The sequence below is a fragment of the Scylla paramamosain genome, chromosome 23, assembly GCF_035594125.1.
Source record: "Scylla paramamosain isolate STU-SP2022 chromosome 23, ASM3559412v1, whole genome shotgun sequence".
Classification (NCBI taxonomy): domain Eukaryota; kingdom Metazoa; phylum Arthropoda; class Malacostraca; order Decapoda; family Portunidae; genus Scylla; species Scylla paramamosain.
The window spans coordinates 17,556,384-17,573,254 of record NC_087173.1 but is presented as its reverse complement, the minus strand read 5'-3'; the positions used below and the strand labels follow the sequence as shown (position 1 = coordinate 17,573,254).

Here is a 16,871-nt window from a genome sequence, read left to right as displayed (position 1 = left end):
TGTCTTGAATTTCTACCCCATCATCATTATTATTATTATTTATTTATTTTTTTTTCATGATATGAATAAAAATTATTCCGTATATTTCAACTCCCTTCATACCCAATTGTAATCAAAAATATAAATTTGCTTATGAGGATAAGTGACTAATCAACCATATCACGAACAAAAATGTTTTAAAAAGCAAAGGTAATTCTCATTTAGATGCTCACTGACACATTTCATTATTAATTATCTGATATAACACAACAGACTGAAAAATTAGTCACGTTCAGGGAACTTTTCAACCGTCCTTCAGTGATTTTTTTTTTTTTTTTTTTTTTGCGTGACTCCTCTCACGATTTTGGTGAAATATGTGAGCCCGGGCATTGATGAGAAGAGGGAAGGGTTTAGGTGAATGAAGTTGTGCATCTGTTTGAGGGGATTTACATTCCTAGTACTGAGGCGGAAGACATTTGGCTCATACAGGCCTCAAGTCACGTGATCCGTAAGCCAGAAAGACCTCATCTCTATCTCCCCCTTATCTCATTCCTCTGTGTGCTTTTACTTCTTTATTGCCTTATTCTCACATCTCGTCTCTTGCCTCCTTGTGTTACTTTTCCCCTAAGTCTCAGGTTTTGCATTGTTTCATCTAATCTTCCCCTAAACCTTACGGTGTTGACTCATCCCTACATTTCCTGTGCTTGGTCCACTGTTGCTGTTGTGAGTGAGTGCCTGCATGAATTGAGTATCTTCCACAATGCCAATGATTAATTTTGAGGTAATGGTTGCAGTCTGCTTGCTGTACGTATTTGAGGCGAGTTAGAAAGAAATAAAACTTAAAAACGATATGTGATTTTTAGATACAGTCACTGCATAACATTTACTGATAACTTGCTGGAATCGGACAACCACCTGCTGCATCATCTCTCTCCCTCTATTTTTCTCTCTCTCTCTCTCTCTACACACACACACACACACACACACACACACACACACACACACACACACATACAAACACACACAAAGATTGATCAGTATGAGCTCTGAGCTCTTTCCATAGGGGGACGGCTGGCTGTCTCGAGAGAGACCAGCAGCAGACTGTTTTTTTTTTTTTTTTTTATGTAGGAAGGACACTGGCCAAGGGCAACAAAAATCTAATAAAAAAAATGCCCACTGAAATGCCAGTCCCATAAAAGGGTCAAAGCAGTGGTCAAAAATTGGTGGATAAGTGTCTTGAAACTTGAAGGAATTCAAGTCATAGGAGGGTGGAAATCCAGAAGCAGGCAGGGAGTTCCAGAGTTTACCAGAGAAAGAGATGAATGATTGAGAATACTGGTTAACTCTTGCGTTAGAGAGGTGGACAGAATAAGGGTGAGAGAAAGAAGAAAGTCTTGTGCAGCGAGGCCGCGGAAGGAGGGGAGGCATGCAGTTAGCAAGATCAGAAGAGCAGTTAGCATGAAAATAGCGGTAGAAGACAGTTAGATATGCAACATTGCGGCGGTGAGAGAGAGGCTAAAGACAGTCAGTTAGAGGAGAGGAGTTGATGAGACGAAAAGCTTTTGATTCCACCCTGTCTAGAAGAGCAGTATGAGTGGAACCCCCCCAGACATGTGAAGCATACTCCATACATGGACGGATAAGGCCCTTGTACAGAGTTAGCAGCTGGGGGGGTGAGAAAAGCTGGCGGAGACGTCTCAGAACACCTAACTTCATTGAAGCTCTTTTAGCTGGAGATGAGATGTGAAGTTTCCAGTTCAGATTATAAGTAAAGGACAGACCGAGGATGTTCAGTGTAGAAGAGGGGGACAGTTGAGTGTCATTGAAGAAGAGGGGATAGTTGTCTGGAAGATTGTGTCGAGTTGATAGATGGAGGAATTGAGTTTTTGAGGCATTGAACAATACCAAGTTTGCTCTGCCCCAATCAGAAATTTTAGAAAGATCAGAAGTCAGGCGTTCTGTGGCTTCCCTGCGTGATATGTTTACCTCCTGAAGGGTTGGACGTCTATGAAAAGACGGGGAAAAATGCAGGGTGGTATCATCAGCGTAGGAGTGGATAGGACAAGAAGTTTGGTTTAGAAGATCATTAATGAATAATAAGAAGAGAGTGGATGACAGGACAGAACCCTGAGGAACACCACTGTTAATAGATTTAGGAGAAGAACAGTGACCGTCTACCACAGCAGCAATAGAACGGTCAGAAAGGAAACTTGAGGTGAAGTTACAGAGAGAAGGATAGAAACCGTAGGAGGGTAGTTTGGAAATCAAAGCTTTGTGCCAGACTCTATCAAAAGCTTTTGATATGTCCAAGGCAACAGCAAAAGTTTCACCAAAGTCTCTAAAAGAGGATGACCAAGACTCAGCAAGGAAAGCCAGAAGATCACCAGTAGAGCGGCCTTGACGGAACCCATACTGGCGATCAGATAGAAGGTTGTGAAGTGATAGATGTTTAAGAATCTTCCTGTTGAGGATAGATTGAAAAACTTTAGATAGGCAGGAAATTAAAGCAATAGGACGGTAGTTTGAGGGATTAGAACGGTCACCCTTTTTATGAACAGATTGAATGTAGGCAAACTTCCAGCAAGAAGGAAAGGTAGATGTTGACAGACAGAGCTGAAAGAGTTTGACTAGGTAAGGTGCAAGCACGGAGGCACAGTTTCGGAGAACAATAGGAGGGACCCCATCAGGTCCATAAGCCTTCCGAGGGTTTAGGCCAGCGAGGGCATGGAAAACATCATTGCGAAGAATTTTAATAGGTGGCATGAAGTAGTCAGAGGGCGGAGGAGAGGGAGGAACAAGCCCAGAATCGTCCAAGGTAGAGTTTTTAGCAAAGGTTTGAGCAAAGAGTTCAGCTTTAGAAATAGATGTGATACCAGTGGTGCCATCTGGTTGAAGTAGAGGAGGAAAAGAAGAAGAAGCAAAGTTATTGGAGATATTTTTTGGCTAGATGCCAGAAATCACGAGGGGAGTTAGATCTTGAAAGGTTTTGACATTTTCTGTTAATGAAGGAGTTTTTGGCTAGTTGGAGAACAGACTTGGCATGGTTCCGGGCAGAAATATAAAGTGCATGAGATTCTGGTGATGGAAGGCTTAAGTACCTTTTGTGGGCCACCTCTCTATCATGTATAGCACGAGAACAAGCTGTGTTAAACCAAGGTTTAGAAGGTTTAGGACGAGAAAAAGAGTGAGGAATGTATGTCTCCATGCCAGACACTATCACCTCTGTTATGCGCTCAGCACACAAAGACGGGTCTCTGACACGGAAGCAGTAGTCATTCCAAGGAAAATCAGCAAAATACCTCCTCAGGTCCCCCCAACTAGCAGAGCCAAAACGCCAGAGGCACCTTCGCTTAGGGGGATCCTGAGGAGGGATTGGAGTGATAGGACAAGATAAAGATATGAGATTGTGATCGGAGGAGCCCAACGGAGAAGAAAGGGTGACAGCATAAGCAGAAGGATTAGAGGTCAGGAAAAGGTAAAAAATGTTAGGCGTATCTCCAAGACGGTCAGGAATACGAGTAGGGTGTTGCACCAATTGCTCTAGGTCATGGAGGATAGCAAAGTTGTAGGCTAGTTCACCAGGATGGTCAGTGAAGGGAGAGAAAAGCCAAAGCTGGTGGTGAACATTGAAGTCTCCAAGAATGGAGATCTCTGCAAAAGGGAAAAGGGTCAGAATGTGCTCCACTTTGTAAGTTAAGTAGTCAAAGAATTTCTTAAAGTCAGAGGAGTTAGGAGAGAGGTACACAGCACAGATAGATTTAGTATGAGAGTGACTCTGTAGTCGTAGCCAGATGGTGGAAAACTCGGATGATTCAAGAGCGTGGGCACGAGAGCAAGTTAAGTCATTGCGCACATAAACGCAGCATCCAGCTTTGGATCGAAAATGAGGATAGAGAAAGTAGGAGGGAACAGAAAAGTGAATACACACACACACACACACACACACACACTCACACAACACTACAAAGCTCATAACAACTAATGAAATGGTGAAGTTTGATAAGACTCTCAGTTTAGATATGAAGTGGGACGATCACTAAAAAGCAGGACAAACATTAAAAAAGCGGGACATTTTGTTACGAGCGGGACTCTAGTCACCTCACCTCAAAACAGTTTTCCTGGCCGCTGTCTCTCCTGTCACTTAAAGCCTTCACCGAGCTAGGAAGAGCATCAACCCTTTGAATGTCATAGTTTTTCCTTTTGCATGGTAAAAAGTTATTTGGAGTATATTTTCCAAAGACACCACTGACTACAAAGAAGTGATGAAATAATTCAAATCTTTTATTGCTTACGGTTTTTATTTCAGTGGAGTAAAATTCAGTTTTTCAGTACGCAAGTGTCATTGTGTCCTTAGCAGTAACGGTTTATAACTTCCTCTTCACTATCCTCTAGTAATATATATATATATATATATATATATATATATATATATATATATATATATATATATATATATATATATATATATATATATATATATATATATATATATATATATATATATATATATATATATATATATATATATATATATATATACACTCTTTTTTGTCATCTATACCTTTTGAGTTATGTTAGGACTACAATATTAAGATAAAAAGTATGAACTGCGCAATTGTTTATTTGATTTTCTGTAACTTTCCTCTCACTTTCCGCAAACAACAAGGAGATTTTTATTATTATTATTATTATTTATTATTATTATTTTTTTTTACCTTTCAAGTAAATGATTTGTGGTTAGTAATACTGCGGCAGGAAAATGTGTGCATTCGTTTTCTAAATTCGTCTACCAACCTTCAGCTCTCTCTCTCTCTCTCTCTCTCTCTCTCTCTCTCTCTCTCTCTCTCTCTCTCTCTCTCTCTCTCTCTCTCTCTCTCTTTGTCTATGTTCTTATGTTTTCTGCTTCTCTCTCCTCTCTTTCTGCCTTTCCTCCTTCCTCTCTCACCCCTTCTCTATCCCATCATTCAGTGCACAGACCACACTATCACGCCCTTCACTCGATCACTCATTCCTCAAGCCACGCATCCCACCCTGTCATGCAAATAAAAGGTGTATTTGTCTTCTAAATTCGTATAACTTCCCAAATTTCCTTTCTCACTATCATCGAAATTTTCTTTGCCCTGACCTTCTCGTCTATTATCGTCTCTCTGTTATACACATCGTCCCATTCACAGGCGGTTATAGAGAGAAGGCATATTCAGTATCTATATTTGCAACATATTATTCGCTCACCTGGCTTCCCCACCTCTCGTTAAGCTGGTATAGTTGTTCTTATCTCACATCCTCTCATTACCTTAAGAGAATGAACAAGAACAGATTGTGAAGTAGATAAGGAGGAGGGGTCGTGGTGCTTGCGAGTGGTCGTCCTCCCGCGCGTTATTTCCAAAGTCTGGAAGAGTAGGTGCCAATCACTCTTGAACATGCTATACTGGTTTCGGCTGGGTTAGGTTTTTGGTTGGTTAGGCATATATGTCACTGAGTGAGCAGCTTTGCGTGGGAGTCATGATGAGAGTATTTCCGAAAATATCCTGTAGCTGGTTGCGGAGTTACAGCCAGGCGTCTTCACAGGCGAGCGCATAACTCTCATAGACCACAAAAATGTCTCCTGCGCGCTGAGATTCTGTTCGTGTCTCACGGTGTCTACCTTGCAGTAACATGCATGATAGCCATACGGCCATACCTCTTAAATAGGAAGCGCCTTGGTCGTGATAATAGGGCCAAGGTAATTCAGTGTTATGAATTAGGTCTTCAAACGATGGATATAGTTACGGAAACCGGTGTTAGTGAACGAAGTGTTAGTTAATCGTGATAATCGCACCCAGCAAAACGTACCTTTAGTCGCTTGGTTGTGAAGTTCGAACTTTTTCGAAACGTCAGCCAGTACTAATTTAGTGTAGGTACTCAAGCCCGCTCACGCTCAGTCCTGAAGCGTCCGCAAGTGCTTGTGTACTGTACCGAGGACTGTATACTAGGAAACAATCCTCTTGACCATATCTACTCTTGCTGAGTCCTGAAGCTGTGCAGGTGTCACTCCCACACTTACGACAAGGAAACAAGTATCGAGGAAAACCCTCAACTATATTGCGATGTGACTGTTAGAACAGTAGTGCTCTCTAGTAACAAGAAGGATAACATTTATCAGCTAAGTCTATCTTGCTTCCATGTATTTACCAAGTTATATTGTACAGGGCACGAGCCAAAGCTCATTTTATCCTGTCTCTATTACCATATTTATCCAGTTTCTCTTTAAACATGTGCACACTGTCGTAAGCACCTTTTCCTTCAAATCATTCCAGGTTTCAATAGTTCGACACAGGAAGCTGCATTTTTATTTTTTCCGCTTGAACATTAACTTTTTATTTTCTTCCCATGCCCCCCTCGTCTGTTTCTCTCCCTCTTCCACCTGCGGTACCAAGTCGTTTCTGTATTTTTTTTATATTGTTTACTAATTAATACACTGTTATCAGATCTTTTTCTTCTCTCTTGTAGTGTTGGTAATCCCATCTCTTTAAGTCTTTCTTCATAGTCTTTCAGTTCTAGTACCAACTTCGTCACTATTCTCTGTATTTTATATACATATATATATATATATATATATATATATATATATATATATATATATATATATATATATATATATATATATATATATATATATATATAAATTTTTTTTTTTTTTAATATGGAGCCCAAACTACTGCTGAGTATTCCAGTTTAGGACTTGTCTGTGTGTGTGTGTGTGTGTGTGTGTGTGTGTGTCTGTGTGTCCGCCATCCCACCCCCATTGCAGGGAACTGCGTAACATTCAGGTATTAGTTAAATTTTATTTTTTACAGTATGTATTGTATTTTTTTTTTTTTGCATATCCTTTTCTGAAAGACCTTGTTTAAAATGTAATGAATAAATAAATAAACAAATCAGGCAAATAAAACCATAAATGCACATACATTCACACCACTCTCTCAGCCCCTTGACCCCTGACAGAGAAGTGAAAGTACTTATGCCCACACTTGACGAAAATAAATACATTTAAAAAAAAATATCATAGAATTGCTCCACAGGCAGAGCGTTAGAGGGAGTGCCACGAGGTGACATAGGAACTAGAAGTGTGAGGATGCAACCTTACCAATGGTACACTGAAGTATTCTCTCACTCCATTCAAGAAGCAAATGTGCTTATCTCATCCTTTATCTTTCCTTGGGCATCACCTTACACATACAAGTGAGGGCAGTAAATACTGTAAGTATAGAGGATGATATGAAACAAAATTCTGAGGGATATATATATATATATATATATATATATATATATATATATATATATATATATATATATATATATATATATATATATATATATATATATATATATATATATATATATATATATATATTGGGCAATATAAATCTCAGTTTTACAAATCTACATCCCTTTTTACATGCAAGACTTGTGTTCTTTGTATTAGCATGTATAACAATGCATGAGGCTTAGGAGGATACACTGCAAATTTCCTGCTGTCTGCTGACTCACTGTTTGTCTCTTGGAGAGGACAGGGAAGAATGGACAACAGTAATAACATTAGTTATCAGTAAACCAACAAGTTTAAAATCCAGTACAATGCATGTAAGAATGTCATATATGTATTGTTTTGTTCTTTCATGCAGGTACTATCATAAATGTTTCCCTATAATAATGAAGCACACATAAGCATAAGAATCACAAGTTAGGACTCAAGGCTCCACCAGTCCCTGTCAGGCACACAGCCACCACTACAGCTACAGATTGACCTCAGCACCACGCACCAGACGACTGCGAAGCCTCCACACCTCCTGCAGAAATAAATAGGTCATGAGAAATCAGTCCCACAGCTCATTTTAGTACTCTCTCTCTCTCTCTCTCTCTCTCTCTCTCTCTCTCTCTCTCTCTCTCTCTGTACCCTAAGAGTTGCCTTACATTTCTTAGATTTTTTCCCATGAACTTTTATCAATTTTTTTCTTTGGAACAAGCTAAAATTTAACAAGTGGTTCCCAAAAAACCCTCATTACCCTCATGCAAGGCACAACAAAATGTCGTTTCCAAAAGTGTAACTCACCTTAAAATCCAGGTCATCTATCCCTCGCCTGCGGGCAATTTCCTCCACCTCCTTGGCAATGTTCTCCTGGGAGGTGCCGCGCACGTCGATGTACTCACACTCTGAGGCAGCGTAGTGACAGGAGATGGCCTTGCGGAAGTGCTGGGAAAAATGCATTGCCAATTTTTAGTGTGCTGTTCCCTAATTTTCTATCACCTTCTCTCTCTCTCTCTCTCTCTCTCTCTCTCTCTCTCTCTCTCTCTCTCTCTCTCTCTCTCTCTCTCTCTCTCTCTCATTTGTTTTCCTTTTTTTTTAATTGACCATATAAAAAGTGCCATCAGCCAATGTCCTCATACCTAAACTCCCTCCTCGTCCCTCACCTCCTCTTCTTTGATCTTGTCCTCTCTCTTTCTTTAACTTTTCAGCCTCCTTCATCCACTAAGCACTCTCTCTCTCTCTCTCTCTCTCTCTCTCTCTCTCTCTCTCTCTTGCATGCACCTTTATTCTTCCTCTTTGACTGGTGAAATCACAAGTCATTTTATTTTTAACAACCCTAGGCAATTTTACATATCAAAAACTTAGCTACATCAAAAATCTTTAACTAGAAATTTGATAACACCTTTTGCTGTGAGTGCAGGCTTTCAAAATCCTCATCTAAATTTATGGAATGTTATTATATCAAACTGAGAAGCTGTCGCAGTCCAAGGGTTAAAGATAGTTTTCATTCTTGTATAATTTTTAGGTACCATATATCTGATCAAAAGAAGTTTGACATTAAATATTAAAAATCCCAAAGTAAAAACTAGGTGAATGACAGGAAGTGTGCAGTACCTGTGTCTTGTTGTCTCCAGAGCCATGAAGGAGGATGGGGTGGAAGAAGACTGTGTCTCCCTTCTCCATGGACAGTAGAGTCTTGGGGACGTCGTCGTAGCCTCTCACTCCGTGGTACATCTTGTTGACTCCATTCTGGGACAAGGAACATTACTTGGTGACCTCAAGTTACACACACTCCTCTCATCAGGTCAGTGGTGTGCATGAGTCACAATGAAAGATCCCACTAAGAAAGCTAAGTATAAGATGTAAATATACAAAGGACACTGGACATTTTCAAGGGCAGCAGTAACAACATCACAGCCACTTTGTACTGCTGCTCTCTCAAAAGTTGCTGCATCTTAGAAGTTCTTGATAAACACTGATGAAGGTAAACAGTTTTATTGAATTTGTCTTGATCAGTGCTACCCCTCTTCACACTGGTGGAGGAACTATGATTTTGAATTCCTTGGAAATGCAACTTTCATTACAAAACCATGCTGCCTCAAACCAAAATTTAGATAAAAAAAATCTTTTATCCATCAAGATCATACCTGAGACAAGACATAATTCACCCCATGAGTGAGAAACAGTGAACTGTTTAAAATGTGGTGCCCAATAAGTACCTAAATGAAGCTCCTACCTCCCACTCAGGGTACTCATGGGGCTCCAGGACTCCCTTGTGTGAACCTGGCAGGACGAAGAGACAGCCGTTCTCAGTGTTGACCTTCTCCATGGCAGTCCAGGCACACACAATGCGGTCGGCAGGTCTGTCCAGGAAGAAACGGTAAGCTTTTCTGAGAACTCACAACTTCACACAATTACTAAATCATCTTCTGTACCATTTGTCTCTCCTGCATGCATCACCACATCCAAGAGGCAGAATAAGACAGACTATGAGACAAACAGTGATATCTTGTTTATGAAGGGAGAACTGGGGAGGAAGACTCAGGAAGCATCTTGAGGAAGCATTATGTTAGATGGAAATGTGTGGTCTGGCTGGTGTTTGCTGCCTGTTTCTGCCTTGGTTTGTGGGGGAATATATCATAATTAATGTGTTCATAACTCTGTGCACTGTAAATTCTCTTGTCTTGGGGAACAATTATGATACACTACTGTCTGGGAATAGATGAGGGCAGTGAGCAAGTGAGGTGTGCATACATACTGAAGTGGCTATGACTGAGTACACTGGGATGTGTTGAATATAAGACACAAATCATGCACCCTGCTCATCATCCTCAGTAAGTCATTTTGTCAGTGAACAGTTAAAACTACACCTCAATAACTAAACAGATAAAACTACAGAATACAACAGGTAAAATTACACTGATGCACAACTACAACAGGTAAAACTACATTTAATTTTTTCTTCATTTTTATGTAAGAGGGATACTGATCAAGGAGAGAGAGAGAGAGAGAGAGAGAGAGAGAGAGAGAGAGAGAGAGAGAGAGAGAGAGAGAGAGAGAGAGAGAGAGAGAGAGAGAGAGAGAGAGAGAGAGAGAGAGAGAGAGAGAGAGAGAGAGAGAGAGAGAGAGAGAGAGAGAGAGAGAGAGAGAGAGAGAGAGAGAGAGAGAGAGAGAGAGAGAGACTGAGGTGCCACTCCTGAAAGAAAAATCTAAAGGGTTATCCAAAATAGGAGGATAAGTGTCTTGAAATCTCCCTCCTAAAAGAGATCAAGTCACTGGAAGAAGGAAATACAGGCAAGGATTTTCAGATATATTACTAGAGCAGGTAAAACTATACATGGGTACATAATTAGCTCAGGTAGGACTACAGCAGGAGGAGTATGAGCAAGGCAGACCTGAAGGGGAAGTAGTGGAGGTCCTGGTGCATGGGGTGGCGGGAGGTGCGGGTGCCTGGGTCGGGGGGTTTATTGATGAGCATGGTGTGCATGGCCATGATGTTCGGGCCGGTGAAACACTCCACGTAGTCCAGCACCTGAGTGTGACATTGTGATCATTAGGACTGTACATCATCTTCACTGTACATCATTATATCATTAGTTTTGTAATACACCTTCACTGTACATTGTTATTATTGTATGACATCTTCACTGTACATCATTATCATTAGTTTTACAGGATATCTTCACTGTTCATCATATCATTAGTTTTATAAGGTTATGCAGAAAAATGGCTTTGTTCCTGTATCATCTATCTATTATTCTATCTTTCTACCTCACCAATACCTCAACGCTCCAAAAAAGCTCCCACTTCTCCCTATCCAAACACTCCCTCTATGCAGAGAATCGGCTTTACTCCTATATTTATCTATCTATTTATCTGTCTATCTTACTGATGCCCCAACACACTAGAAGAGCTTCCATCTCTCCCTGTCCAAACACTCCCTCTCTGCTTGATCATTCTTTTTGTTTCTTGGCTTTAATCCTGTATCATTCATCTATCTACCTATTTGTCTGTCAATCTACCTCACTCATGCCTCAACACACCAGAAGAGATTCCACTTCTCCCTGTCCAAACACCCCGTCTCTGCTTGTTCTGGTGCCCTTCTACCAACACCTCTCTCATGCACATACTGCTTTGCTTGATACTCCCACGTGCCTATCCTATCCTCTTAGCAACTTTAATCTCACTCGTACACCTCCTTTGCAAACTCTATTTTTCATCCTCTCAATATGGCCATACCATTTTGGGAAGATAATGATGACATTGATGGAGGCAGATAATGAAGAACACTGTATGAGGATTGGGATAATCAAGATATATAACCTTGCTTGGTGACTTCAAGTTACACACACTCTTCTCATCAGGTCAGTGGTGTGCATGATTCACAACAAAAGATCCCATTGAAAAAAAGCTGAATATAAGATGTAAATATACAAAGGACACAGGATCTTTTCAAGGGCAGCAGTAACATCATCACAATCACTTTGTACTGCTGCTCTCTGAAAAGCTGTTGCACCTCAGTTCTTGATAAACACTAATGAAGGTAAAACAGTTTTAATTGAATTTGTCCTGATCAGTACTACCAAGTCCCTCTTCACACTGGTGGAAGAACTATAATTCTGAATTCCTTGGAAATGCAACTTTCATTACAGAACCATGCTGCCTCAAACCAAAATAATGTTGAAAGAATCTCAAGTTTTATCCAACAAGACCATACCTGAAGCAAGACATGATTTATCCCATGAGTCTATGATCTAAATATACAGAGAACACAGGACATTTTCAGAGGCAGTAGTAACAACAGCAAGCAAGTGCAACCTTCTCACCTGTGGGAGCTGGCAGTGCTCTGAAAGAATATCGTCCCACACAAAGTCCTGGATCTTGTTCACCACTCGTTCCCCAGACACTCCCTGGACGCCCTTGAGGGAAATGTCCTTCATCTTGGTCATGCCGCCAGTTTCCTGCCGACCCTCAACCAGGTCCAGGAATCTCTCCCTGTGATGTGACATTTATGAGCATTGAGACAATTTTTCAGAATATAAAAACAGAAGAATAATTACCAAGTCGTGATGGTAACTGGAAAGATACAAAAGTACCAGCATGGGGAGTTTTTGCTGATTCTCTTACAGTCCTTACCTCCATCTGTCTATCTTGTCATGGGGTACCAAATTAGGGATGACCAGGAAGCCGTTCTGCTCATAGAAGGCACGCTGAGCTTGGGTGAGGCGCGGGTTGTCCAGGGTGAACTGGAAGGAGGAGCTGCCATCCTTGCTGACCACACCCAGGGAGCTTGAGGTGATCTGGGGGAGCTGCCTAGGGGTCAAGGAAAACATGACCTGCTTTGTGCCTTAAGGGATGCCAATGTACTGATGGGTCTCTTTACTTGTCCATTTTCTTGTTTGTAGCATTTGCTGAACAAATGAATTGCCTAATCTGACCAGTGGTGTTTCTTTCTTGAAAACTTTCGTGTTAAGTAGGAAAATCATTGATGGAGTTCATTTTATCAATCAAATAGTATTAGGAAATTTTATTGATTCAAAGCCCATTTGTTTCTGAATATTATAAGTAAGTCCTATATATGGTTAACTATGGATTGACAAATGTTGATGATAAACATGACAAAGGATACAACAGGTGCCCTCCTTTGCTGGCCAAGGTGACCATAGATAACTCTCAGGCGTTGCTCAGACATGGTGAAACAGCATCACTTGTCTGTGAAAGTGAAATCACAAGTTTGCTTGAAAAAAAAAAAGTTAAAATGGAGACTTACAGTTATACAATATCACTTAAACACTATATAGTGGTAATTGCACAAGTCATTACAGCTTTGATGAATGTGATCCAGACAGCTCATATGATATATCCATGTATCTGTATCTGACATCTCAGAACTTCCCAAAAGGAAGTGATAAGGATGCAAATCTCTATTTACTTCTGTCCAAGCATGTACTTGTCCCCTCATCCTCCATGCTCACAAATCTTCACACCTCTAACACTCCTTTCACCTCACTGGAAGTCAAACTCTTGCATCCATCACATCTACCACACTCATGTAAACTCTCACCACATCCATTTTCATTAGCTACTTGCACCAGAGGCACACAGAGACGGCTACCATATTTACAAGACATGCAAATTTCACAGCTTCCATCACCATCAAATCCTGCTTTCAGTATTTCAAAGTAGTGATCAGGTTCATAAATCAAAGCAAGATATCTATTTCTTGTGATGTGTCTTATGCTATATATCCAACTGCAAGCTTTCCCATCAGCACACACCTTACCTCCTGGAGACAAGATGAACCACTGCTGCTCTCTGCCTGTCAAGGGTGGTGTGTTATCATGTCTTGTGAGGTTGTAATGAAAACAAGATCCTATCAGATAGCTTATCATCATGTTCAACACATAATGAGGACTCATGGATCAGATGCTAAATACCCTTACTTAATACTGCACTGCCTTTGATATATATATAAGTGCATGAGGCATTGAAGTATGTACCATAATATTCAAGTTGTAATATCTGCATTGATGTGGGAGTGAACACCAAGCAAAAGGGGATGCCAAATAATGAGGAGTCAAGGATCAACTGCCAAATACCTTTACATAATACTGAAGCTGCCTCTGATATGTATAAGTGCCTGAGGCATTAATGTATGTATTGTAACATTTAAATTGTGATACATGCACTGATGTGAGACTGAGCAAGCCAAAAGGGATGACATTTGCTTACCAGTGACACTAAAAGCTCTCCATTATTTTTACTGATTTGCAAGTAGACGACTGATTGTTGACACAAAAAAACAAAACTAAACTTCAGTGCCTCCTCTAATTAAAGAAATTAAATGTAACTGATAACCTTCAGATAAAATGTACATTGGACACGATCACAAGAGTAGAAAGTTCAAGTGGAAGAGGAGCAGGTGATAAGGTGGCAAGATAAAGGCTTATACACATGTGATACTTCTCAGCATTAAGAGGCTTCCAAGGGGGTGAAACTTATAGGGACATGGGTAAAGAGACTGCAGAAAAAGCCACAAGGCAGTTCTTTCTTCCTTTGCCGTTTCCCTAGAGTGAGGGGTTGGCGCCATGTATGAGTCTCCTCCAGTTGTTTCTGTCCCTTGCATCTTCCTCTGTGCCTCCCTTCCTTTGTAGTTCTAACAAAATTCCATCCCTCCATTTCATTCTGTCATCCTCTCACCTTCCCTCAACTGGTTTTCTCCAGGCTCTTTTAACTGGTTCCTGGTCTTCCCTTCTTAATACGTGACCAGTTCATCTCATTTCTTTTTTAATCTTCTTATCACTTATGTAATGCATTACACTCCTGCTTTCCTCACTTCTTCATTTAGTAGATGTTCTCTGAGTGACCTGACCTCTTTTAACTTACCACCTTGTCATCATCTATAAACTGATTCAATCTCCTCTTGCATCCATCTAACAAGCTTGAATCTACTCTTGCAGCTGTCTAATCTGCTCCAAACTTCATGTAGTACCTAGTGACCTTTCTCTGTAAAGATACAAGATATGGGAGGGGTCCATGTAGTCCTTGCTGAAAGGGTGAAATTTGGGTCACAGCAAGCCTCTAATAATGTTGATGAATAAGTGCTGACATGAAACAAAGCAGTGTGCCTGCATTAACCTCTACTCCTCACCAGTGGTTCAGCAGCTCCCAACCCTTCCTACGTTCATGTTCCCTCCAGGAAGCTTTTGAGAAATTTGTGATATACCGTGGCATCCACAATGATTGATTATGAAAAATTACATGAATATTTCACATTTTTCTCTAGTTTTCAGAATAAAAATCATCAATAAATATCTTTATTCTAAACATGGGAAAAAAGGTACTCAGGCTTAAATAACTGTTATATAGGTGTTAAATGTATAACAACACAAGACACCACATCTCAAACCTTTGAGGTGCGAGTTGAATCAGAGTGTAATATAGTAATATAATGCATCAGTTTGTAATATATTAATTTTGATACAAACTGACTTCTTACATGACACAATTTTTTTTCCTCCTAAAACATCTTTTTGTACAGTGCACTCTTGTACATAGTGAATCAAACCTAAGTTAATATCACTGAAACAAACCTAACCTAATTACACCCAACTAAACTGAACCAAATCTAACAACCTAACTGAACCAAATGTAACCTCACTGAACCAAAGCAAAGCAGGCCAAACCTATCTACCTCACCTGGCTGGCTACCCTGTTACTCTGGCCAGTGAAGGAGATAGATGGAACTGCCTGGGGATTAGGGTAGCTGTGCTATAGTTAAGGCTTGGACAGGATGAAGGATCAAGTCAAGTACCTTATGCAGGGCAGATACAAGTAGACAGAGTATACTATACACTCTGCCTACTTGTTAGTGTACTGATATATTAAGACATTTCTATGGGATGTAAAAAAAAGAAAAAAAAAAAAACCTTAGCCTACTAATTTTGAAAGTGACTTTTTGGGCAAAAAGTGTGATGCTTTTTTAAAATCATGATTACTCATTTACAGGATTACCAGTGAAATCAATTAAATTAATTAATCTGAACCTAAGAACTTGACCAGTACATTTTTAGATTTACACCATAATCCCCTAATTTAGCGGGGGAGGAGGGGTTTCATCCCCGGGACCCCCCTCTAAGATACTAATTAACTTACCTGGTGGGCTGTCCCCCTGGCCCCCCCTCTCAGGGATACTAATTTAACGTAACCTAGCTGGGGGGGGGGGATGCTGTGTCCCCCTGAACCTCTCAGGGGTACTAATCTAACTTAACCTATCCTACAGGATCGGGTGTAGGGAATTTTTTATTTATTTTTTTTTTGGTGGGAAGTGTACGTGTCTATTTCGAAAACAATGGATTTGGCCCGGATTCCCCACGGAAACTCAAGAGAAACAAAGTTTCTTAGAATTCAGTAAGGTGTGCAAAAATCCCTTTCCCAGTGTTGTAGAGTATGATGGTGTAAATGTGAAATAATACCACTTGACTTAACTCAGATGGAACCCGTATGTTATTTTATAATTATGAAAAAGCGCAAAAGTGAAGCATTAACAAGATGTAAGTGAACAATACACCACTGAAAAACCTGAGAACATACTAGAAACACCAGAGAGACCCCCCTAAATAACACACTCGACTTTTTCTGCCCAGAACTACAAAAGACGCAGTAAGATGTTTAAAGATCACATCACGTCTTGTTCTCGTCACGTCCTGCACGCACAAAGGAACACAACAGCTGGTGGCGCTCAGACTCACACTGCTGTAGTGTAACCTCTTAATAAGTCATGTAAAGTGTGAGGTAATTATATTAATACTATAATGGCACTCGCAGTCCTCACCCTTTCCTGGCACTGCTCAACTGAAGGCCACACGCTGCCAGGCAATTTCGTCTTCCTGTGTTGTTGTTGTTGTTGTTGTTATTTTTACGTAAGAGCGGCTCTGGCTAGTGCAACAAAAATATAAATAGAAGGCCATCTAAATAAGTGTGCCAGTCTCTTAAGAATTACCTAAAATTTGATGTGTCGAATATGTTTTAATTGTTTTGATTATGAAACGATGAAATATGAATAGTTAAGAATAGATATGATATATTTTATGTACTATTTCAT

General features: G+C 40.2%; 1 protein-coding gene across 4 annotated transcripts; it reads right to left on the bottom strand.

Moving 5' to 3' along the window:
- Positions 1–6,789: 6,789 nt before the first annotated feature.
- Positions 6,790–16,671, bottom strand: LOC135112322 (phytanoyl-CoA dioxygenase, peroxisomal-like). 4 transcript variants are annotated; one of them, XM_064026660.1, is made up of 9 exons: positions 16,602–16,671; positions 12,897–12,979; positions 12,404–12,576; positions 12,094–12,262; positions 10,663–10,799; positions 9,504–9,630; positions 8,882–9,016; positions 8,072–8,212; positions 6,790–7,808 (listed from the first exon to the last, which is right to left on the bottom strand). In XM_064026660.1, the coding sequence occupies exons 2-9, from the start codon at positions 12,957–12,959 to the stop codon at positions 7,755–7,757; spliced, it is 999 nt and encodes a 332-aa protein (XP_063882730.1). In that variant the 5' UTR covers positions 12,960–12,979; positions 16,602–16,671; the 3' UTR covers positions 6,790–7,754. The 4 variants fall into 4 exon arrangements, with proteins under 4 accessions (XP_063882730.1, XP_063882731.1, XP_063882728.1 ...); XM_064026661.1 differs by lacking the exon at positions 16,602–16,671 and adding an exon at positions 14,654–14,764; XM_064026658.1 differs by lacking the exon at positions 16,602–16,671 and adding an exon at positions 13,551–13,610.
- Positions 16,672–16,871: the final 200 nt, after the last annotated feature.

Coding starts and splice junctions, on each gene's coding strand:
- LOC135112322 (XM_064026660.1), bottom strand. CDS start 12,959: ATGTCTGAGCAACGCCTGAGAGTTATCTATGGTCACCTTGGCCAGCAA. Junction 9,631..10,662: donor CTCCACTACTTCCCCTTCAG/GTCTGCCTTGCT, acceptor CTTCCTGGACAG/ACCTGCCGACCGCATTGTGT. Junction 8,213..8,881: donor CTGGAGACAACAAGACACAG/GTACTGCACACT, acceptor CATTTTTCCCAG/CACTTCCGCAAGGCCATCTC.